At 40.0% G+C, this 25,703-nt stretch overlaps 1 protein-coding gene across 4 annotated transcripts in view; it reads left to right on the top strand.

Annotated features, from left to right (window-relative positions):
- GALNT7 (polypeptide N-acetylgalactosaminyltransferase 7) overlaps positions 1-25,703 on the top strand; it is a 91,448-nt gene that overhangs the window by 27,542 nt on the left and 38,203 nt on the right. For all 4 annotated transcript variants that reach the window (XM_069855782.1, XM_069855780.1, XM_069855781.1 and 1 more), the window contains exon 2: positions 23,292-23,746. In XM_069855782.1, coding sequence (XP_069711883.1) covers positions 23,292-23,746 — 455 coding nt within the window. The remainder of the gene's footprint in view (positions 1-23,291; positions 23,747-25,703) is intronic.

The following is a 25,703-nucleotide window of genomic DNA, read 5'->3' as shown; positions in this document are numbered from 1 at the left end:
AATGTTGCCTCCTCTATCAGTTTTCTTTAATCTTTTAGTGAATTAAAGGGAATTTATTGTGCTTGCATCTACCTGTAGCTGTCCACCTCCACCCCACAGTGCTCTAGATTTAGACACTGTTCCGGTAAGTGAGGTTTGCCCCTCCATGATTTAATAGCAATGCCGAGGTAATGTGTTCAGAAAGGAAGATGTTGCCAGAATGGCAGCAATAAGCAGCCAGCAGCGTGCATATCTTTGCAACCTGTGATACTGTTTACGCTTGCATTTGAGAGTATTCTGGCCTTTCACTTAATATAACTTTTAGAGGGGGGAAAAAGCCCCTGAAGTCAGTAGAAGTCGGTAAACTTAAACCAAAGGTTAAGTTTGTGCTTTACAGCAAATAACTAGATTGGTATTTATCAGTTTAGTTGTAGACTCCTCTTTGAAGGAGCTTGCTGGAAAAGCACGTGTTTTTGTGGAAAAGGGGTGTTTTGTGGTTAACAATTATAAAAAGATACAGAAAAGAATGCTCATACTTGTATTCTACCTTTGTTTTTCGAATAAGCAACCTTATTGTGTTCCCCTGCTTGGGACTAAACAGTTTTGAAATGTTTGCTTACTCATTGGATGGATCATTTGGATTGCTAGGTCTGAAATTTGAAAAAAAAACCCAAAAAGAACCCCAAAAAACCAAAACCAAGTTATTTGCTAAATGTGAGCTGTTTTTTTAAGTAGCTGGTGCTTCCCTAGGGATGCATTTTATAATGCAAAATTCCTATTATCTGAAAACACAGTGACTTCCCATATGGAAATAAAAATATTATTATTACAAGGCTGCATATGTGCTTTCTGCCTAAATCAAAAATGACTACTTTTCATAATGAAGAGATGATTCTTTTTAAAAAAGGATCGTATTAAGTAGGAATTAAACATGCTTCTTGCAAATTGCAGAACAAATTGCCTTCCTCCCCCTCTTATGACATACTAATTATTTATTGCTCTGTGGTGGTCTGTAATTCTTTTAAGTTTCTCTCGTGCCACCTCTTCCTGAACACTTCATTCCAATCACTGACTCCAGCAATGTTGTTTTAGTATTGCTCTGGCTTTCCTAAGATACAACTTATTTTCCTTTGACAACTTGTATTTCTTTCATTTCCTCATGGAACACTCAGTTGCAAATAGCAGCGGTCAACACTGGTGTGCTGTAAACCTCTGAGCAGCAAGAGAGAAATGTAGGAAAGCTTATTGTAAAAACAATATACCAGTTTACATGCTATTTACATTTGGAAATTTTTCTTTACAGTTGAAGGTCTCAAAATATAACTGTTAATGAAATTAAGGCATATGCAGATGGTTCTCAGCCCACAAAGTTTCTTACTTATTTTATTGTCTTTAAAAAAATTGGCGATGAAAATGGCTCAGCAAGAGCTGTTCTGATTTGAATGACTACAGTTGATTATAAGGCAGAAAGTATTATGTTAAATAATGTGCATTAGAGGAAAAAAAAAATTTTTAATGAAATTGAATGTAGTTTTTTTCATATTTGAACTTTTTTTTTCCCCAACAAATTTGCTTTGGTTTTAACCCATAGCAAAATATTTCCCTTTTAAGGATGACTGAAAAAAAATGAGGAATAACATTTCAACAGGGCTGAAGCATAGCAGCACCCCATTTTATTTCTCAGCTCTTACCTGTAAGAGCTTGAGATATTTAAACAATGAGGCTCCCGTGATCCAAGAGGAGGTGGTCAGAGCCTTGCTAGCCCGACTGGACAGTCACAAGTCTATGGGGCCAGACGGGATTCACCCTAGGGTACTGAAGGAGCTGGCGGATGTGCTGGCCAAACCCCTTTCCATCATCTTCCAAGAGTCCTGGAAGACTGGGGAAGTCCCACTGGACTGGAGGCTGGCTGATGTCGTGCCCATCTACAAAAAGGGCCGCAGGGAGGACCCAGGAAACTACAGGCCTGTCAGTCTGACCTCAGTGCCAGGGAAAGTCATGGAGCAGGTGATCTTGAGTGCTATCATGAAGCACATGCAGGAGAACCGGGTGATCAGGCCCAGTCAACACAGGTTCACAAAAGGCAGGTCTTGCCAAACTAACCTGATCGCCTTCTATGACAAAGTGACTCGGCTGCTGGATGAGGGAAAGGCTGTGGATGTGGTCTTCCTGGACTTAAGCAAAGCCTTTGACACAGTTTCTCACAGCATTCTGCTTGGGAAACTGTCAGCCTCTGGCCTGGACAGGCGCACACTCTCCTGGGTGGAAAACTGGTTGGATGGCCGGGGCCCAGAGAGTGGTGGGAAATGGTGTGAAATCCAGCTGGAGGCCAGTGACAAGTGGGGTTCCCGAGGGCTCAGTGCTGGGTCCAGCCCTGTTCAATGTCTTCATCAATGACCTGGATGAAGGCATCGAGTGCACCCTTAGCAAGTTTGCAGACGACACTAAGCTGGGTGGCAGTATTGATCTGCTGGAGGGTAGGGAGGCTCTGCAAAGGGATCTGAACAGGCTGGACCGCTGGGCTGAGTCCAATGGCATGAGGTTTAACAAGGCCAAATGCCGGGTCATGCACTTGGGGCACAACAACCCTATGCAGTGCTACAGACTAGGAGAAGTCTGGCTAGAAAGCTGCCTGGAGGAGAGGGACCTGGGTGTGTTGGTTGACAACCGACTGAATATGAGCCAGCAGTGTGCCCAGGTGGCCAAGAAGGCCAATGGCATCTTGGCTTGTATCAGAAACGGCGTGACCAGCAGGTCCAGGGAGGTTATTCTCCCTCTGTACTCGGCACTGGTGAGACCGCTCCTCGAATACTGTGTTCAGTTCTGGGCCCCTCACCACAAGAAGGATGTTGAGGCTCTGGAACAAGTCCAGAGAAGAGCAACAAAGCTGGTGAAGGGGCTGGAGAACAGGCCTTATGAGGAGCGGCTAAGAGAGCTGGGGTTGTTTAGCCTGGAGAAGAGGAGGCTGAGGGGAGACCTCATTGCTCTCTACAACTACCTGAAAGGAGGTTGTAGAGAGGAGGGTGCTGGCCTCTTCTTCCAAGTGACAGGGGACAGGACAAGAGGGAATGGCCTCAAGCTCCGCCAGGGGAGGTTTAGGCTAGACGTTAGGAAAAAATTCTTTACAGAAAGGGTCATTGGGCACTGGAACAGGCTGCCCAGGGAGGTGGTTGAGTCACCTTCCCTGGAGGTGTTTAAGGCACGGGTGGATGAGGTGCTGAGGGATATGGTTTAGTGTTTGATAGGAACGGTTGGACTCGATGATCCGGTGGGTCTCTTCCAACCTGGTTATTCTGTGATTCTGTGTGATTCTTTTGAGCTAGTCAATAACAATTCTAGATATGTCAAAGAAAGATGTGTTTAGCACTTTAGGTTGAGTATAGACAAGGCTCCCTCTGTAATAACAGTTTGAAGCAAAACCAAAACACGTAACCAAGCTACCTCTTCAAAATATCTGGGATGGTAATGTCTTGAGTTTTCTGTTCTTCCTGTTGAGGAAGCAAGACCAAGAAAGATAATATTGAGACAGCATGTTCCTCAGAGAAAATAAATTGTTCTCTGTGCTTTAGTCTTGAAACAAGATTTGCTACACTTTCACTTAAATGAGGCCTTGAAGTCAGCTCTTCAAGGTTTGTAATATATGTCTTTTATAAGCTGTGCATGTGTCAATGGTGCATTTATCGTGCAGCTCAGACTGCTTCATCTGCTCTGGCTCTGCTAATCCATCTCCCACAGTGTTAGTCTAACATGCCAACGTCTCTGAGGAGGTTTAAACAGCAGCTATGAACTATGTTGGTTTTCTCTCACCTCTTACACATTTTCCACCCCTATTTCCCTCCTCTCCATGAAACATCTTCCTCCTGTGTAGAACTGAGACCTTCACAGGTTATTGGCTTAAAAATAATACCTCAGTAATATGCAGAGGTGGAAAAAGATGGGGGTAGGTTTTTTGGTTTTTGCTTCTTCGATGGAATATGAGCTTTTAGTGATTCGCTATGAGTTTATCTCTTGATAGAGAGTTTTTAGCCAGCAGCTCTCAGATTCAAAAGGGTGGTATGAGGGTTTCCTGTGTTCCAGCTCCTGCTGGTAAGGAGACTCTCCTGCTGCCTCTTGTATCACTTCTTGGAGATCCTCAGCTTCAAATGCTGATATTTCAATCTCTGTAGGAGTGTATTAAGTTATTAATTTTATGGAGATCATGTAAAATGATCTTGAGGAGGTATGGTAGCCTTTGCATTTGAAGTAAGACTAGATTAGTTTCTGGGGTGCATTTGTGTGATCTCGGTGTCATAGAATCGAAGACTCCTTGTGTCTTGTCCCTTTCAGTGTTTTCTGATACCAAGCTAAAGTACTTGTCTTGAAGGCTTGCTGATTTTTTTTGATTTTTTTTTATAGTTATGCAGACAGTGCATGAAAGGTTGGGCTAAGGAAGGCAAAGAAGTGTTAGCTTGACAGTGTGGTCATGAAGCTCTTTGAGCAGGTCCAGGTGTGAGTTCCTCCTTCAGGGTCACCAACAGAAAAAAACATCCTCAAAGAGTACAGCTATCAGTTGCACTGGAGTCAAGACTGGAAGAAAACTTCAATGTCAAACCTGAAGCAAATGGTTACTCTGGCACAGCTTTGTCAATGTACAATGAGACGCTTGAGTGCTGACTTATGGAGCAGTGTTTAGGAGTCCAAAGTGTTGATACCATCACTATTATTTCATGTAGTGAAAAAAAGTTATGGAATCTCTGTAAGATAGAGTTGCTGAATTAGAGAGCAGACTTGCCTTTTCTGGGAATAGTCATCTTGGTCACCTCTTGGGAAGTCACGAAGTTTTGCTCTAGTTATTATCTTCTACCAAGACTGGTGATGACAGGGGAGTTGTCAAGCTGCTGTGATGAAAAGGAGCAGGCTGCCAGGATAGTTCATGTAGCCTTTAATCTTTGTGTATGCCAGAGGGGCCTTGGGAAAAGAGGATGGCAGGGAGCAGGCTGGATTAATTTTTCTGGATGAAATGGATATGTCCTGGGGGTTGGCCTACTTTAAAAATAATTAGAATTCTTAGGAATCTGCTGTCCTTGAGCACACTTCATCTGTCCTTTCTCTGACTTCTCTCAACTTGTGGTTGAGAGGTGTAAGAGATACCTTGTGCCTCTTTGGAAGGTATTTGTTTTGGTGCTATTTACCAAGGATGAATAATTTCTAAACCCAAGCTGACTTGAAAGTATGTGTGTGGTGAAATGTGCGCAGGGACTGCAGGTAATCAGGGTTACCTAGTTATATTTTTGCTGTTATGCTGAGAACAGAGTGGCTGCTGGGCTTACATTAACGCATGCATGACACTGATTTTCACTTCTTAACATATAGAAACAAGTAACTTAAGAGTTTTCTTGCATTGCAGTAAGGAAGATAATTTGTCGGACTACTTCTCTTGACTTCATCGCTTGTAGTAGCGTGGGCAGTATATCTTCCAACAGGTTTGTCACAGGATATGAAATAGTAATGTTTTTATGGAAAAAAAAATGTTTCATTTTAGGCTCTAAAATTCATGACTATGATTAAAGAAGTTTTTACAGCCTTAAACTCTAAGCACCAAAATTTTCACTGGTAGACTTGGCCGGTTAGCATTGCTGAAAAGGAGGGACAGCTCGAACAGGTTTTTGAACAGGTTTTATCTTGCACTATATTTGCAGGAATTTAGTCTGTACCCATAACTTGTCAAAATACAGTTTGCAATTTAATTCCTGCAATCCTGATTTTCAGGAATTGTGCATGACTGTTAATTTCTAAGAAACAGACAGAACTTTTATCTATTAATTTAGTTTGTCTAACAACTGTAATGTACTTCTTAATTTTACCAAAGGCATAATGTTGCAAGCAGAATTCATTAGGCTTTTCAGGTTGATGTTTTAATACCTTAACTGAATAGTCTTGATTGATGCCTTAAAATGTTCATTGATGAGAATGCTTTTGAGTATCAGAATTGTATTTTATCATCTTTCTTTTTTTAGTTCTCAGACCTGAGATTTCCCAAGTCCAGAGCAAAACACTTTTTACATATTCGCTCAAATGAGTGGTCATTTATTTTTAAGCACGGTTTACTGGTGAGGATGTTAAGGTTTTGGTTATAAAATCAGTGTCTTATAACTGCACCCATTAAATATTCCCGCACATATTTGTATGTGGCTGACTCTGTAAGACACTTTGACTTTACAGATGGCATCCTTCAGGCAGTGTGTATTTAGGAGATCTATTTATAGTCTAACACCAAACTCCAACAACTTTTCTGTAGGAAGTCCACTGGCTCCCCCACATACATTTATTAATTTTGTTAGACCTTAATGTTGCTTGGTGGTTTTAATACTGCCTTGGCTGTAAGACTAAAAGAAACTTTAAACTGTATGAAAAAGACCAGTTATGGTTAACTCTCATGTTTTGTAACCAGTGCTGGGTTTATCCCAAAGCTTGATAACCTCTGCAATGTTCCTCTCCTTTCATACATTTTTGGTTTTAAAGTTTCTATGTCATTATTTATTTTGATTTCTTTTGTCCATAGACTGAAGAAATGGGGCAAACACTACACTGACACATTCCCTAACACCCCTTCTTATGTAGCTGTAGTGGCATAAAAGATGGGATACTAGAGTGAGAAAATATATGGAAGGTCAAGTTCAGCCTGATGTTTGAGTGCATTTTCTAAGGAAAGGGTAGTACTGGATATCTAGAGATATGTTCAAATGCTCATGCTGCAAGAAGTCCCCATTTTTATATATTTTTAATGAGAATGGTATTTAGTCTTGGAGCTTTCCTGAAAAGAGAAAAGTGCCCTCACCTACTGCAGGGCAACCACTGATGATGCACATCTTCCCTCTTCTCCCAGAATTTACTGAATTTAAGAACATGCAGCTATACGAACATTTAACAGAAATATCCTTTCATTTCTTTTGTTTAGAGCATAACAGCATTCCTGTGCAACCATTTACCATGGCAAATACTGCAAGAGCATTCCTGGGTGCCTTGGGAAAAGGAACAGTAGGCACTACTGAGACCACCTGAAACAGGAAACAACCTGGTTTACTGTTACAGGATTTCCCTGCATAGGAATGCTTGATATATGTCTTGCTTCTGTGACTGAGATGGGTTCAGGGTGTGGTGACTCAGAAAACCGCAAAACTGGGCAAGCCTGTGTAATTTTCTGCTGCTTTTGGTGTACCATTAATATCTGACCCTGAATTCGGAAGGAACGCAAGTTCGCTGCCTTTATGCCTCCACTTCTTAGCACAGCAAGTGAGTTTCCTCTGACAGAGAAGACAAGTTTAGAGAGAGGCTCTGAGGTTTTTTTTATGTGTGTTTGGGTGTTTTGTTTTAAAAGTACAGCAGAAGCAGACCTTTTCTTGAATCAGACGGTAAGTACCTGGAGGTCTTTGTTCTCCCCAGAGCCCTGCAAAGGTCCCAAGGAGGGCTGTAAGGTGACTAGAGATCACTTGAAAGGAGGAGGCCTGTGTGGCCCTTGTCTCTCTGCTGTCTGACTGTGAACCAGTAATGGTTTAAATGGTCTGGGGAGGCAGATGTGTTCTCTGGGGTTTCACTGAAGCATTCTCCTCTTTGTTCTTCAGCTGCCCCTTGCTTCCAGCAGCTTTTCTTTCATGCTTCTGTTTTGAACTAGTTCAGCACTGGTTGTTCACCCTCCTTATGGTTGCCAAATGTATTTGGCTTGCCCGCAGAGCTGTCTTTGAGGAGTCTTTGATCCAGCTCAGTGTATGGGTGTAAAGGTGCTTGGGTTGGCACACAGGCAAGACAAAAATGTGTAGCGGAAAACTGAACTGATCATAGAAATTTATCCATCCTACTCTGGAACAGCAGTTTGAAAAATCCAGCACCTATCAAACAGAGGTGTAAATCCACAACAAATGAGCAAAAAAATGTAAAGGGAGCTCATCTGCATCAGCTGAAAAATACAGTTTTCATTAATTTGTTCTTCAAGAGCTAGGTGCATCTTGTCTTCATATTCCTGGTATTCCACAACTCACCCAGCAGTGGAGATGAAAAATATCACCACTGGGTTTTACTGTGTATCTGCAATGTCGGGAAGATAAATGTCAGTATTATGCATCATAATACTGACATTCAGAAGTCTTCCAAACTTTGTTTTTTAAATAAAACAGGGAAGTCAGACTTCAGTCCCTTTACTCAGTAGGGGGAGTTAGGCAGTGATTTTTTTTACAGTTATTATTTTACATCTTATATAAATCTGACTTCCTTTACAAATCTACTTGGATCATATTGTCAAGATTTATAGAACTGGAACTGCCATACTAAACAAAAGGAAAATATTCTGTTTCCAGATAGAGCATTATGTCTGAAGTGACTTTTATTTTTTGTGGCTTTCAGCTGCTCATTGCTGAAGAGATGCACCGAGTTTCTGCTGTTCACGTTCTGCTGAAATTATTAAAATTGGAAAGCTAATAGTATTTTTGAGGTTTTGTTTTTTAATTGAAGTGAGCTGAAAAGTTAATTCCAGATTTAATGAGGTTGGAAAGGCAATAGAAATTTTTTGTCAGGTATAGGATAATTCAATCTTGAAGGGACCTCAGGAAGTCCCCAGTCCAACCTCCTGTTCAAAGCAGGGTCAACACAGACTTGGGTCACACAGACTGCTTGGGGCTTTATCCACTTGGGCCTTGAAAATCCACTGGGAGGGAGATGACACATACTCTCTGCCTAGCTGGACCCACTGCTTGACTGTTCTGGGAGCACGTTTGGGGTTTTTTTTATGTACAGTTCAATATTCCATCAATTTCATCAAGGAACTCAGTGACAGCTCCTCATTGCTGTCCCTGCTATCTTTAGTTTACCATGACACTTAAAACTGTAAAACTCTTTTAATAGTAATTTAAGGAAAAAAAAATACGTGTTTTCCAGTTGGTTTTTGTGTTGGGGCATTTTTTTGTATATTTTAATTTACTGGAACTGTTTAGTAGGAATGTGACTCAACCTGGTTTTCTCTGTCTTAACTTAGGAGATGTGTTCAAGTCTACTTAGTGTAATAAATAATGTATTGAGAAAATATTGATTTGAGTAACTTGCATATGACAGTTCTAAACAGAGCGCATAGCTTCAATGTTGTGTTGTTGTCACTTGTGTGCAAGAACTTTTTTAAAAGAAATCACCTCATCCCAAAAGGTGACTGATTCATGTTAGCAGTAATCGTGTCTGGTTTGCCAATTTATCGTCTCTTACAGAAAAGGCTCTTCTGTATTGCTTTTCCTTACCTTTTTCAATGTAATAGTTCTGCAGGTTATTGAAAGGTAACAAAACGACAGTAGATGTTATTCCTTTCATATTGTGATTAGAGTGTCTTAGTTGCTGGTTTTTGGGCTTGTTTTGCTGAGTCTGTTTAGATGTACAATAAACAAATCTATATGGTTTACGGTCCCATCCTGGTACATCTGTCAGTTCATACTTCTCTCGTATTTGATGGCTCATGCACGTAGCTTCTCCTTCATATAGAATATTGAAATACTGGCATCTTTCTTCTTCTGCAGTTCTTCCTCTTGGGAGGCACTGTCTCTCCCCAGCCAGATGTAAGTATCAGTGACCTTACCGACTCTTCCATCTGCAGCTGCTGGCCAGATTTTGCCTTGTTAGAGACAACAGACTCTTTTCTGGGGACTGCAGAGGGCCTTTGAGATTAGTTTTTTGACAGACTTTAACAAAATCGCCTTTGTTAGAAGTTCAAGTACAAGGCTAGTGTATATGTGATCACTGAACAGCGTTCTGATTTAAACACATTTAATGAACTGAATAGATCATACATATGCTTTGCAAATATCTTTTCTGTGTTAGATGCAGTAAGCAGAGGGCACAGTTTTTAGAAGTGCAATTACTAGCAGATCCATTTGAAGCCTACCAGGAGCATGCATACTTTGTGCTTGTGGAAATAGCTCTAGCTGGGAACAGCATTGTTGGGGAGAGTATAACCAGAGGAAGGGCTTGCTGTTGTTTTGAGATCCATTTTCAATCAAAATTCCATTCTGGTTATTTACATAAAGAGCCTGAACTGCCAATTCTTCTTATTTCATAACAAGTACGTTTACAAGGTGTGAACACTTGTTAAAAAAAAAAAAAAGATTATAGTGCTTCAGCTGTATGCCTCTTTCTTATTCTGTTTGGATGGAGGGGTATCCTGTGGTTAGACTGGGTGCCCCTCACTTAGCTAGTCAGAGTACACAAGGTAATTAGTTAAATACTCTGAATTTCTCAAATCTTTTGGGAGTTCAGATGAAAATTGCAGAAACGAGTTTTAGGGTATGTGCATAACTTTCATATAATGCAGCTTTTGGCTTCAGCTGGCTGTTTCTTTGAAAAAGCTTTCAAAATGTTAGGGTTGATCAAATTGTGAGATGCCATTTTTTAAAAAAAAAGACAGAAATTAGTTGTTGTAAAGCTTGAGAATGCTAGCAATATTTCAAGATAAATGAGAAATCTAATCAAACAGCTCACTTCTTAATAGCAAGAGATGTGAAATGAGATTGACGTATGTGTCTTTGAAAATTAAGGCAGACAATATAGCACAGAAACCTGGATTCCTTGATCAAGCATGTCCATCATGCCTGGATTTATTGTATTGTAAATGTGATTTACTCACTGACGTATATAAAATAAAAGCATGATTTTTAAATATCCGTCTGTCTCAGATGATTGAGAAACAAGGATGAAATTCCTCTGCAGGCTTTAACCAGTGCAGTGTTCATAGCTGATGCCTGGAGGGCCAGAGAAGCTGTCCTGACCCTCTTTGAACATGAGGGTTGATGATAGCTTTTGTTTCTTGCTGAGGCTTTTTCCCTCTGGAGGGAAAAATAATAGAAGCTGGATATTTTCAATAGCAAAGTTATGGATTATAAATAGTACCCCTTTGGTTGCTTACTTTTTAAATTAAAACCCTATACTTTACTTGATTATCTCCATAACTTAAAATTTGATTATTTAAATTTGGATTGTTCAAGTCAAAAAGAACCAACTTCATCTATGTCTGTCTTCAGTCTGCAGAGAACATTCCTAAAAAGGGGTTGGTCTTAGTAAAATGAAAAGCCTTGGCCCCTTGTAATCTACTGTGTAACACTACTACATAGGAAAAGGAGAATAATAATCCCTCCTTTATGGAAGAACATTAAGCTGGTCAGAGGACATGTTAGAAGTCTTTAAGACTCTCTGATGTCCATATGAATAAATGTGAGTCTGTTTTTAAGATGTTGCTCAAACATATGCATAAAATGGGGGATATGTCTGGAGCAAGACAGAGTGTAGAAGGAGCAATGACTCAGCTAGAAAGGTCACAAACTTCATTTAACGCTGAAATGTAGCGATGAGAACAAATCTTGTACTAGACCTCTTCCATGATGTTTTAAGCCTTTCACCTTGGAGGGCACAACTTTCAGGGCAGGGGGAAGACAAAAGAGGTTTTTGGGAGGGGAAAGACATGGCTTGTTATTGCTGGATGGTTAAGGGCTGCGGGATGAAGCTCTTAGCAACTGTAGTAATGCTTTGAGTGTAGTTGTAGATGTGGATGAGACTAGCTCCTGGGCATGAAAGGCAAAGCAATGCAGGCAGAGAGCACAGGGTGCAGGAGTGAAATGAGAAAATAACAGGGGGAGAGTCCTAGTGATGGAAATGGTAGTGTTATGGATTATGGCAATACTGAAGTGAAATAATTTATTCTTATTGCTATTTTCTATCTTTGATATCCATTTGACTGAAACACTGTTGGGGTTGTTTGCCAGGCACTTGAAAGCCTGTGCATGTGTGTGACAGTAGGAGAATACTGTTATAGAAGTAGTTAAACTGCCTGGATCAACATATACCAAATTCACAAGACATCGATGCAGATTATATTTATTTTCAGGCATTTAAGGCGATTTGCTCTTATTTTTTGTTAATTGTTAATGTTGAATAGTCTTAAAGATCTGCAAAGGAAGGAGGTAATTTAAGGAAACCGAGTCCCATTTCCTACCTATGTGAATACTGTTTTACTAATCTACTTTACTAACAGAATATCTGCTATTCTACTAGTCTTTGACTGGCCATACAAAGAAAGATAGTAAAGCTCAAATGAAAAATCAATTATTTGTTTGTTGGGGTTTTTTTTCTGAGGAACTGAAGAAATAATCCAGGAGTCATAAAGACCTGATATCTGGAGATCCGTGTGCATCTTACAGTCAACTCTGATGGAGAGGATGTCTAAAGCAATTGTCTGTTTTGTTCTTACTACTGATTTTTTTCCCGTCAAGCATTTATAAAATCCTTCTAGGGAAAAAAAATTTGGACAGTTACCTAGTTACGGTATGGTCCCCATTTTTCTTATTTCCTGGGAAAAAAGAACTTTATAGGGCAGCAGTGTCTTGGTTATTCAAATTATCATGAAGCAATTTATTGTAGACCAAATATGCTTCTGATTAACTGTTGTAATGTGGAATAATAAATGCTTCTGTCTTCACTCTGGTTTGCTGGTCTTGACTTGAAAGTCCATTTTTCTCTTAACAAAAAATGGGTTTCAGTTTATTAAGCTGCATGAGAAAAACGTGTATCATGGTTGTGAGGTGTTCTGTATTATATGGTCCAAACATGTCTCTTGGGAAAAGCATAGGGAAGGAGGAGTAAAGCATCTAATACTTGAGTCTGAATCCTGTGTGTGCGAGTTGAAGAGCAGAGTTATGTTTTCCTTTTTTGTTGAATATTTGACTGTTTTCTAGATGTGTTATATAAGCCCTTCAGCACTGTTTTCAAAGTCTGATTGAATGCTAGCAATGTGGAAGTATAGTACTCCTAATCATGCAGAGGAGGGAGGCAGGAAAAAAAAATCTTGCATTTTCTGCCAGCCATTTCTGCAATCCATTTGTCAAAAGGGATTTCCCGATATTCAACTTCTATGTAGAAGAAAGTGTTGGAAAAAATTTCGCCTCTGCCTTCTGCCCCTTCAAAGTAGAGTAAGCAATGGCACCATCTTCATTAAAGTGTTATAAACAAAACCGGAAAGTTGAGAGCAATTAAAAGGAGAACAGAAGGTTGCATTTGAACAACATACATAACAACAAATGTTTACAGAAATGAGCTATGATAATATTGATGAGCCAGCCAGGATTCTGAGCATTTGGAGACTTCCCACAGCCTTCATATGCTTAAACATTTTTCTGGGGTTGGCATTGTCCCTAGAAGCCAGCTTGTTACTTTTTCTTCAGAAATGCATCACGTCATCTACTTTATTGCTCCTCCTGTGATGCCTACAGCAGCTGGCACATTTGCTTAAGGATCAGGTCATCTTGCTGAACCTCTTGCACAGCCATGTACCCCATGGATTGTCTCCAGGTTGAGAAGTTGAAGAAGAATTATTTTCATTAAGAGAAAACAAGGTTTAACTTTCTAGGCAATAAGTGTTGTTCATCCTGTGGGTAGATGCAGCTTGACGTCTCCTCAGATGCCAAGTGGAGAGTTGCTTTAGGAAGAAAAGGAAAACTGAAAGTGATTGAGTCCTTAGAGTTTCTGCTCTCAAGACTAGGCAAGAAACTAGACTTTGCTTTGGAAAGATAGGATCAGCGTCTGATGGACTTTGCTTACCTCGAAGTTTTTCTCTCTCCTGGTGCCACAGTAGAATTACTGTGCCCCAGGGCTTGGTGCTGTGTGATTGTAACAGTGTTCTAAACAACTAAATGAAAATAAAATATTTTAAATGTCTGAATTTAGCATTAAGTGAGTCAACCAGCATAAGTTTTTGGGGGGTTAATTATTGTTATTGTATTTTATTTAAATTTGTGTGTAGCCTCATCTATGGTATTGAAATCCATATGGTGCATTCAAGAATAAACATACCGAACAGGTGCTTCTTTGCTGGCTTGGAGGTCTGAGTCACTGCAGTCTCTGAATTATTGTGGATGATGCTATGCACAAGGTTGCAGTTGAAATACCATGCTAACTACAGGCTAATGAGCATGTAGTCTGCAGTATGTAGAAATTTGTCTGTTGTGCAGAGAAAGAGTGAACATTATGGGCATTTGAAGTGCAGTTGATGGTAGACTCTTAGTTGAAGCACAGCCTCTGGGCCACTTGGTGGTTGATTAGGCCAGTCTTAAGTACTTAATTTGAAATTATTTATCTTGTATGATGTACAGTATTTGTCTTTTCTCTATTTGAGTCATGCTCCATTAAGAAAAGCAGGCTAGGACAACCTCCTTGGCAGGCAAGGAAAGTATGTCTCTTGCAGTCTCTGGTTTCTTGGGGACCAGAGAAATTGCACTTTGCAACAGAGGAAGACATTTAAATAACAAGAAGCAAAAACACATGTGAAAGGAAACAACGTATCAGGAAACACTTACTTTTATGCTCTTTTATTTATGTTCTGTTCCATTAAACACTTTTGATTTCTTCTCCTGAAAATATTGATTATTCTGGTTGTAATGAACTTGTAATTGATTCTTGCTATTCTGAGTTTAAAAGCCTTAAGTTACAAAGTTAAGCAAAGATTTCTGTAGTATCTTCTTATTCAGGTATTTATCTAAGTCTTTCTAATTTAAATCTCCTTATTTGCTATTCCAGATAACACAGTGCTCTTCAGAGCTACAAAGAGAGGTGCATTGCTCATGGTTACCTCTACAAAGTTCTTGGGCGTCTCTTTATTTGAGGCTTTGAGTGAAGTGAATCTCTGGCAAGACTTCTTTACTGCAGCATGGCTGTTGAAGTACAGGGGCAGTATGGAACAATAAACTATGACAGTGCCAGGGATGGAAGAAAGGGATGTTTAAAATCTGAGTAAGAGTTGAATTTCAGGCAGCAAGGATGGCAAGCTGTAAGGTTTAACAGCTGGTTTGATATTCCCCAAACACTGAGTGCCAGCAAAAACTAGGACAATAAAAGACTACTCCTTTAGACAGTAATTTGTTCTGAAGCACTCAATGTCTTTATTTTTACTTGCTTTCAGTCAGGCAAAGCCTAATTGTGAAACTGCCTGTCACACAGGAATTCAAGAATTTACTGCACCTCTTTCCTAAGGAGGCACCGTGTAAGGTAGGTCAAGTGTAGGCCATTCTCACTGTCCTTTTTGTACTCTTAAATCTGACTGAAGGTAAGAGAGACAGAGTAGTTGGTAAGTTTTGAGTGGACAGTGGTATCCCCTATAAGAATCTGGGTCTGGCATGAAAAACTCTGGCTGAGTCTCCTGATAATCTCTGCTTTTGATAAGGGTAGCTGAACTTTGGTAAGTAAAGGAAGGGGCTCAGTCAGGACCAGATGCGTATGAATGTGACCATGGCATTTACAGAAAATCCAGGCTCCTCCAAGAGAAGGAACAGGTGCAGAAGGAGGTTTTGGGTGATCAGGGACGTGGGAGAAGGGGATGTAGGAGCAAGGCAGGAGGTAAAGCAGTACAAGCCAAAACAGTGCTTGAAGCAAGATTGCATTGTTCTGCAGGAGTTTGTGGTCTCTACACAGCAAGGCCTAAGAGGATTACAGCAGCATCATTAGCTCAGACATCTTTCACTTGTAAGGGGAATTTAATATTGCAACAGAACCATTTCATTCAAATGGGCTGCTCAGATAGTGTCATACTGACTTAGCTAAATGTGGATATATATCTTTAAACAAGATACTGTGCAGGTAAACAAGTAAGAGTTGGGGTTTATGGTGTTCCCCTCTGTTAGACAAATAGCTGGGCAATCGCATTATTTCAGCTGAAAATAACTATTCTTGCATTGTTAGAAGTTTGAATATCAGTTCCTTACCTTTACAGATACACCACAAAAAAAGGGGGGGAAGGACAAGAGGTGGAGAGTATCTCCATATGATTTGTTACCTGAGGGCTTTCATAGCTTAATACAACTTTGTATGCAGTGACCTTGTGAGGTGTTGACTGCAAACCATGGCAGTATGCAAGCAATAGCTTGAAGTCACTGTCACAGATGAGTGCCTCTGCAGTGACAAAACAGACAGTATCTTCACAAAAATCCAAGAAGACAGGAAGAGCTGGCTGATCTTTTTGCCCAGGGAGCTGTTACAGCAACAGCAACAGCAACCATTTAAAAAACAAAGCAAAGTTGAGAAACTGAGCCTTATCTTCCTCAGTGGCTTTCTTGCGCTCACAGGTTCAAACATCAGCAGAGAAGACCTCCAGTGATAATGAATGTTTTCAACTCATTAGTAGGTAAGAAGGAGTTGTTTCTACCATATTTCTTTTTAATCAGTCGTACAGAGACTCATGTAACTTCGTGCGAGTCATATGGAACCTAAATACTAAATCGTGTCAAAATCCTTTGTAATAACAGAGCATTCAGCTTTTGCCAGATTACAAACAGCTCCTCTCCTTTATTATGTGCCCTTTTCATTTTTGAACACACCACTTGCTTTTCCATAAGCAGTGCTCTCAAACCTCAGGAATGTCAGCTGTAAGATAGAAGAAAATTGAGGATCTTACTCTTCTAAGTTGTTTTGCTTTAACTAATTCTGGTAATTTGAGGGCTCAAAGATATTGCTATTTACTTTTTTTTTTTTTTCCCCAGTTGTCTGAGTCAATATTAATGGCTGTAGTCTGCTGATTATCTTTTAAAAATGAATAAGTACTTATGTAACTGTAGAAATGTAAATACTAGTTTTTGTCCTGTTCTGCCTTATCAGGTAGGAGATAAAGAGTGGAAAAATGTTTTTCCATCAGTGCTGCTGACCAGCAATTTTGTTACAGGCATCTGTCCCTGGCAAGCCAGTTCGCTCTCAAGGAGCTTCTTGAGAACTGAGAGAAAGGGGGCAAGAAAAAGAAAGCTGCATGGAAATAAGTAATGCATCATGTATCAATCAGTTTGAAAAATTCAGTGAAATCAGGAAGAAAGTAAAAGGAGAAGTTGCCATCCTTTTTTTAAATTAAAAAAAACCTAACAACATTTTGTTTATCATTCTTTAGATGTTGGTGGGATTATAACACACAGTAGTATAAAACCACTGCTGGACATCCCTTTCTTAAAGCTGATTGTGGCCCTTGCATCTCAGTTACACTTCAGAGTTATATATGTATTTTCATTAGTAGAGTGTATATATAAAAATTATGCATGTAATGTAACGCTTGCTTGTTTAGATCATCAGAATTCTTTTTTTAAGTATTTGGGGTTTTGTTTGTATTTCATAAGTGGCTTCTGACCGAGTCTTGTGTACAACACTCCACAAAGTAGAATGATAGAGTCATTGTCTCATAGGATTGCTTACTCTTTGGAGATGCCACCATGGTATGGTATGGGGTATGGGGTGGTAAAATTGTACTGATTACAAAAGGACTTTTTTTATTTAATTTCTGAAGTGATGGCAGTTGTGCCCCAGCTCTTTGTCCTTGTTTGAGAAGCTGTGGTTTTCCATTTGTGTGTGCTTTTAGTTTTGCTTTCTTCTCTGTTGTTGGTCCTGCAGTAGCTAGAACTTCTGATTGCTTGGGTGGAACTTAGCGCTGGTGATGGAAGCGGAAGGAGTGCGATCTCCTGTGATCGCTTTTGACACTCAGCCAACTATGTTGTAGGAATCATAACTTATTTTATTTATTCGAGTGAATACCTAGAGTGAAATCTACTCTAATACTTTGTTGGATGTGTTGATTTTCCCTTTTGTCTGTGTTTGATCCCGTATGCTGAAAAGTCTTCCAAGTTTTTGGGCATAAGAGTGTTGTGGAGTCTTTTTCTACTATATGGTGCAAAAAGAGTTGCAGGACTAAGTAATTCAGTGTGACATTATATTTTTTCCGTCTACGCCCTGAACTGTAACCTGCTAAGTGAGACCCACACATAATGACTCAAAGTGAACCAAAATATACTACGTGTTGTGTTTTTTTTCTTTCTCTTACTAGCTGGTAGAGCATAATTGTGCTAGAAGATTGGCTGAGAACAGGCATTATTTTATTAATAGTATCTCCTCAGCATAAGTCTGTTCAATAAGGAAATCTGTGAACCTATCTTGTAGTCCTTTTTTCTTTTCCTTTTATTTCTTTTTTTTGAACAAGTTAACAGAATAAATTAAAATAACTGCCTCCTGTTTACTCAAATAATTGAAAATGCTTGACTCTGTGTAATTTTGCTCAAGTGACCTTTTTTCCTTCAAAAAAAATAGGAGTGTAGCTGCATTAAGTTGATGTAAACAAAGTAAAATACTTTCAATATATTGAAATCCTTACTAACATAATAAATTACCTGTGACAGAGGTTCTATGCAAAATGTTTTTTTTTTTGCATAGGAGAGGAACTCACATCAGGGAAGCTCTGAGAGTTACTAATTCATCTTCAATTGAAAGTCCTTGGACCCTTCCTTATAGAAGAACAACTATATTGTATATGCCTTTCATGGTTAAGTACAGTGGTATAAATGCAGCCAAGATTTAAGAAAGGTAAAAGCTGAACTGAAGAAAATAGACAGGGGGGATTGGTCTCCCAGGGTGACTAAAATATTAAATTGTATCGGGTTTTGTAGTTTTTCTTTAGGAACACCAGACCTGCAATGCTCAGTATGTCTTTAATCAGCTGGATATGAACATGTATATTCTAAGAGTATAAGGGTTTTTTTTTTTAATTTCTTTTTGTGTCCTTGAGTAATGATATAAATGCAGTCAATCCCTACTGGATTCCTCTTTTCATTTTTTGTGCATCACCTTTGTCTAGATGAACAAGTTGGTTTTATAGTTATTACAAACTTTTTAAAATATGATACTGTTCCATTTAAAAATTAAGCAAATCTGCTTTTTTGTACTTCAGGCATTATTTCATGGGGAGTTTTAGGGAGTTGAGTCTTGTACTGATTGACTGAAAAAAAACAGATTATGCAACTTTTGAACTTGCAATTTTACTGCCAGCAACAACTCCAGCCCTCCTAAAACTTGACCAATATTGTGACCCCATGAAGACCTCTCCCAGTTTTTCTTTTTACTTTGCATAATTTAGAAACATGTTTCCAGGGGGATACTAGTTATGTTCCCTCTATCTTTCATTGTATTCCTCCCTTTTGCATAGAGGAAGAACCTAATTTGCAAAAAAAATTACACCAAATATCTCCTTCTTTTGTACAAGTCAGCAATTGACTGCATTTATATCACGTAACTGTTTCCGAAACACCCATTGCAGTGACTCATACATAATCCCCCGAAGAGGGACAAGAACATTTAAAAAATAAAGAAGCATGCACTGAACTGGAACTAGAAAGGCTGGCAGGAAATCCTAGATCTAGCTCTATAGAAAAAGACAAGGATCTGTAGAAAAGACATTTTTCTATATTACTGTGTGTAAACAGCTTACTATGTGTCCTTTACAAAGGTATGATGAGGTTTTGTTGATGTTTGTCTTCAGATGCAAGAGAATTCATGGATTTTTTTGCTTCTCTCATTTTTGGACAGTATATAAATGTAGTGTTTAGATATATGCCGTGCTCACTTCTTCATCAACCTCAGTTCATCACCTTGTTGAAATTGATTTGTCTTTTTCAGAGTTTTTCAAATAATTTTAAGACTCATGTTTTTTCCACTTTAGAAGGGTTTTTGTGGGTTTGTGTTTTATTGGTTTTTTTAATATATGTGCCTTCCAGTTTGACTGGTATTGGTGTATGAATCTTTTATAAGTTTGTTACTACATTTTTAGCTGAACCAAACTTTTAATCAGTGAGGCACACTGATTAAAAATTATTTTGGGTTTTTTTATATTAAATTATTTTTTTAAAGGGAGGAGGAAGTCATTATTCATAGTACATGAATGAGAATAAAAGCTCTAAACCTTCCTAACTGAGGCATTGTGGCTCATACGATGACCAAAATAGTTCTTTGATTGTGGTTTGTCTGCTTTTTTTTCTGGACGGCATTTGGAAAATCTTTGTCTCTGTTATCTCTGGAGAAACATATAACCTACAGGAGCTGTGGCTTGCACCACGCACTTAAACACTGCTAGATTTTTTTGGTTTTGTTGTTGTTGTTGTTCAAAAATGCCCATAAAAGACTGAGACAGACTTGATTTTATTCATAGCACCCCATTTGATGCTGTGTTGTGGATTTGTGACCAGAGTGGGGAGAGGAGTGAGCAGCTGTATGATGCTGACCTGCCTGCAGGGGTTAACCCACAACAAATGGCTTCCATCAGCTTTGTCTTAAGTACATAGAAATTGGAGGAAAGAGGTGAATGATTATGTCTGTGTTTGTATATAGTTTTCTTGTTTTATGGAATATTTTCCTAGGCCTGTAAAAGTGGAATATGTTTAGTGTCTACAAAGGAACAGCAAATAAAAGCATCATGATGCAAATTGTACATAACAGTTATAATGAGGCTGAGTCTAATACAAGATAAGTCATAGTTCTGACAACAGAAAAATAAACAAATTACTTTGAGAAATGTTATGTTTCAATTAGGGAACTGGCTAAGTGGAAGCTCGTAACTGTTTTGTAGGTGATGGTGGTGGAATGAAAGGTCCTGCGTGATTGAGACTAGTGGTCCAGGATAGTGTCTGGAAGTGGCATCATGTAAACCTGGCTACTTTCTATGCTCCCTTCTTTTTGGGAGGAGGAATCCACAACTGTTGAATTCGAGTTTTTAGTCCCAGTCCTTTTACAGCCCACTTACAGACCTGTCATCCATCACATTGTCTCATCCCTTGTTCTGCTGTGGGTGCTGTCTCTCTCCACGGCCTCCTGTGGAGCATATTCCAGAAGATCACCATGTAAAAACCAGTTTTGAGTTGTTCCCCTGTCAATTTTGTCAAATGTTTCTGTTTCTCATGCTTAGAGTAAACAGTGATTTCCCATTCAATTTGTCTGTCACTTTCATGATTTTCTGAACTCAATTGTACACTCCTCAGCCATCACATCTCTGAACTTCAGAGTCTTAAGGTGACAGGCCAGCTTTTCTGGCCTTTCATCTTAAGGCACCTGTCCACCACCTCCTTCATTCCAATTGCCCTATCCTGTACTTGCTGTAACTCCTTTTCAGATGTGGAGATCAGAATGAAATATTACTGAAGACTTCAATGCCTCAAAATTTATGCAGCAAAATGATTTCTTTAAGCGTCCTTCCCAATGATGCCCACCATTTTGTTGGCTGTTTTACCTGCCTCTGCACTCAGAGCAGGAATTAGATGTGAGTTGGCAACAAGTGGCAAAGCCTTCCTTTTGATTTCCTGGGTAAGTGAGAGATGATGCTTTTTTCGTAAGTCCCCTCAGGGCTGTGTGTAAATCCATGGCTGCCTTCCACCTCCTTGCAAAATGTGCCTTTTCACATGCCCTTATCCTTCCCTTTCTCACGCTAGCTTTTGAGTTTCTCAGAAATGTGATGATGGAAGAACAGAATAAGGTAACGCTTCTGCATTTTGTACATCTTCCCTGTTTAAACTAGAACAAGCAAGGAGATCAGAAAGTTTCTTAAGTACAAAACTTTATTTTTTAATAGGAGCCAGTCTGACTCCTGTTGCTATTGTGTTAACCTAGAACTATTTTATACTGTATTTGTCTTAACGTCTAAAGTTTTATTTTGAAGAATGGTATGTCAAAAAAATGCTGTAATGTAGTACTAAGTACTGCGTGATTTAGCTAAAAATGGGCATGAGTCAGCGTTGTACCCTTGCATGTCCTTGCAGCAGTAAAAACAAGCTGCATAATGGTTTGCAGTAGGAAGAGCATAGCCACCAAGCAGAGGGATGTGGTTTGTTTCCCAATACATAGTATTATCAAGCCTGTGTCGGGAGGACTCTGGTCTTTCCTTCTGCGATGTCCAGTACAAAAGAGATGTTAACAAATGGGGAACTGCAGCACATGACAGTCATGGAAAGGGTAGCGGAGCTTGGCTCAATTTGGCTGGAGAAAAGACTAATGGGAATCTAATTGCATCTTTTCACCCTCAAAAGTGAGGTTACAGAGGCTATGGAAATAAAATCTTCTGAGGGGACAAGAGGCCATCATCACAAGGTGCAGCGTGAGAAACTCCTCATACTGAGGTATGAGGAAGGATACCTTCACTGTAAGACTGGTCAAGCAGCTGGAACAGGTTGTCCGGAGAGACCTGGGATTTTTGGGGTGTGACTGGATAAGCCTCTGAGAAACCTGATCTAACTGTGAGGCTGTTCGTGCCTCCAGTAGGTTTTAATAGGTGACATTCTCCTGATCTCAATTTTTTGTTTGATTCTGTATTAGGGAATATGTAGTGAGACATTGCTAAAATGTGTTCATTGCTCTCTGCATATTTTGGTGTGATCTAATATCTCTCCTGTTTATGAGTAGATTATTTTAGCAGAAAATCTGAAATTTTAACAATATTTCCCTATTGTCCTCTTGGATGACAGTACTGGAAATAGCAGTGACTGTGTGTTGTGGGGAGTGTTCATGGTTGTGGCTCATGTACTCTAGAGACTTCATACTCAGACACTTCTGAGCCTTTCTGTCCGGTTTCTTCCAAACTCACCCATCCTTGTTCTAACCCCACCAGCCTCAGTGATCACTGAACATTCTGAGCAGTGTTTGAAATCCTAGCCCTTCTTCTCAGTGAGATCTCTGGGTGGGGAGGCAGGGAGGAGTACTGTAAAATCGTAAAGTTCTTTAAACATGGATGCAGTGTCAGTGCCTGTGGCAGCTGCTTCCTCAGGTGTGACATAGAGCAGATCAGGGCCTCACCTCATTTTTGCCTGCTGTCACCAGTGCCTTTGTGTTATCTAACAGCTCTACAAACAGCGCTGCTATTGCAGTGATGCTTAGTGGGAGGAAGGGAGGGGAGGGCGTTAAGCATAGGGATTAGATGTGGTTTGAGGCTGCTGCTGATGTTTGTGCCAGATTACACGTAGTCATGGCACTCTTTCCCAGCTCAGGAGCATGTTGAGGCCGTATCTAGCATCCACTAAGACCCTGTGGAGGTCTCAGCAGCTGGTACGCATAGCCGCAGAAACACCCTGTCCAAGAATGGCCCCAATGACACCATGCTCTGAATTGCATCGTTATCTGCTGCCATACCACCCTCACCTTCCTAATACGCTCTGTCCTTCCTCCCTGCACATTGGTTTGGTGTGCAGCCTGGACTGTGTTAAAGTTAACATGTCCTGTGTGGGTATTTGGTCTTTGGGTCTGCTTTGGACATTACTCCATTTCCAGGGCCTGCTTACCAAGGTAAGTATGGAAACCAGCTGGTGATGTTCTCCAGTAGACGACTTCTGTAGTAAAACATCTATTCCACCCCTAAACAGAGGCTTTTCCCCTCTTGTTTGACATATATTTAGTAGCAACTCTCAGTGTGTTAAGATACTGGCTTTAAATAAATAGGGAGTCATAAGTTAATACGATCTCCTGCTGTTTCTCTGTGTGCATAGGATGACAAGGAAGCCAACAGACTTATGCCGAACAAAGGAGACCATGGACTAGGAAATGAGAAGTTCAAACCTGTGGTACCTTGGCCTCATGTTGAAGGTGTGGAAGTGGACTTGGAATCCATTCGAAGGAAAAACAAGGCCAAAAATGAACTAAATCATCATGGTGGTGGTGATAAACAGCAAAACATCATCCAGAGGCAGTATCTCACATTTAAGCCTCAGACATTTGTATATGGAGATCCTGTTTTACGACCTGGAGTCCTTGGTAATTTTGAACCCAAAGAGCCTGAGCCTCACGGAGTTGTTGGTGGCCCTGGAGAGGAAGCGAAGCCATATGTTTTAGGACCAGATTACAAAGAATCCATTCAAGCCAGCATTAAAGAGTTTGGGTTTAATATGGTGGCAAGTGATATGATCTCACTAGATCGGAGCGTTAATGACTTGCGTCAAGAAGAGTAAGCAAATTTTTATTTTCTTTTAGTTCTTCTTTTATGAGATTTAATTATTTTCTTCCCATATATCTTAATTGATGCTTAAAATAATATTAATTAGGTTAAATTACTTAAGGCTTCTTGTCCTAACAGGCAAGAATGCTGTACTCTGCCAAACTTCTCTACATATTATTCTTAATGCTGTTTCAATTATTCTTTTCATAAATACTTAATCTATATTGATTTATCTCTGAAGTCATTCATTTTGGTGCCCAGTTGCATGTAATTGCATATTCCAGGTCCAGTCACAGTCTTCGTAGTCATGTTTTCTTTTCTTAATCCATAACTTAAGATTTGTTTTTAAGAAAGAACACTTTTCTTTATTATGTTGTGCAGGTGTTCTGATACTGCAGTTAGTTTTTTCAGTTTTGGTTTCACCTCAGTGCTTTAAAAAAAGAGAGCAGAAACAAAGAAATATTGTTGCCTTTAAAGAACTCTGCTTAATTATCTGCCTTAGCAGAAGTATAGATCTGCCCTAGTGGTGTCTGAGGTTTGGAGCTGACAGAAGAGTAGCCTTCTAACAGTCTCTCACTGCTTTTGTCATAAAGAAGCATTTTTTACTTGCTAGGAGGGCATCTGCTTTGGTGGGGGAAATTCTGGAAAGTTATTAACATTTGCTCAAAGATTACTAACAAATTTACAGTCTCTTTTGATCTTCATTATGTGCTGACGCCAAATCTCCTCTCAAGCTAATCTGCATTTGATACCATTTTCCTTGCTAAATATCAGTTAAGGACAGGTCTCTGAGTGAACTGATTGATTGGTAGACTTTGTTTGTTTGTTTGTTTGGGTTTTTTTATTTGGAGGGGGAGGATTGAGGTGGCATTTGGAAGGGATAGTATATGAATTTAGGTATGGTATGAGGCACTTCCCCCTCATCCCTAGCAATGGAGCTATTCCAGTGCCTGGATTGGGTGCCAACCTCTGGACTGTATCACTGGCCAGTTACTGAGGCTCAGCTGTGGCCTTTTATAGGGAGTGGTTTTCCATTTTGCAAGATATGAGAGAACTGGCCAGCTGTGAGTCTGACTCATGCCTCTGCACGTACAGCTGCATGAATTTACTACCTGGTGCATGTTTATTGAAAGGAACTGAAGTGCGCAGAGTGTGGCATTTCCCTTCCTTTGTGCCATGTTCCTCTGGTGACTCTCTAAAGGTTTCCACTTGCTGGCGCCCAGAGGAGAGGACTGTGCCCATCCACTGCTGGCGGTGAGGAAGTGTTGGCTGTCCTGGGGTTCACTTCAGTTTGCTTTCTTTGCTGTGGTCAGCAGTTAGACCTGCACACTGAAGAAATTTTTCTAAAAGGGAAGAAGCAATCTGGGTAACCTGCGTAGATTGGCTTTTTCTTCTAGGAGGTTGTTCCCTAGACACTGCTTCTTCAGCTGAAGCATGTGCACCCACTGGGGCCCCTTTTGTAGGGTGCAAAAGGACCAAGGAAACTCATTGAGAAAAGCCATTTTCCTGAAGGTGATTAACTGAGCAAGAGGAGCTAATCCCAGGAGTTCATGTTAACAGAGCTTGCTTTAACCCTGCCTCCCCTGGAGAGAGGGGAAGGGGGAAATGAACTCCCCTCCTCACTCCCCACTCCACAAGGACAGCAAAGCAGAAATGGCAGCATGTCATGTGAAGGTGGGACTGGACCGCCTCTGCCTGGACTAGTAGACATATCTTCAGCAGCAGAGCTCAAATACTCTCTGCCCTCTGTATTTCCCCAAGGTGAAAGGCATCAGAGAGTGTATGTATCTACTGCATAGTTCCATACCTAGAGCTTCCTAAAGTATTCTTGGCAGTCTCAGAGTTTGTCTTTACTTCTGTTCTGAAGGAGAGTTATAAATAGAAATTCCCAAAGAAGAATTAAGTACTTCACATACTTTGAGGAAGAGGAGGGATGGTTTCCTTCAAGCACACTTGCATTTAGTCT

Source organism: Phaenicophaeus curvirostris, chromosome 4 (assembly GCF_032191515.1).
Source record: "Phaenicophaeus curvirostris isolate KB17595 chromosome 4, BPBGC_Pcur_1.0, whole genome shotgun sequence".
Classification (NCBI taxonomy): Eukaryota; Metazoa; Chordata; class Aves; order Cuculiformes; family Cuculidae; genus Phaenicophaeus; species Phaenicophaeus curvirostris.
The sequence above is the reverse complement of the archived record's forward strand: the minus strand, read 5'-3'. Positions and strand labels throughout refer to the sequence as shown.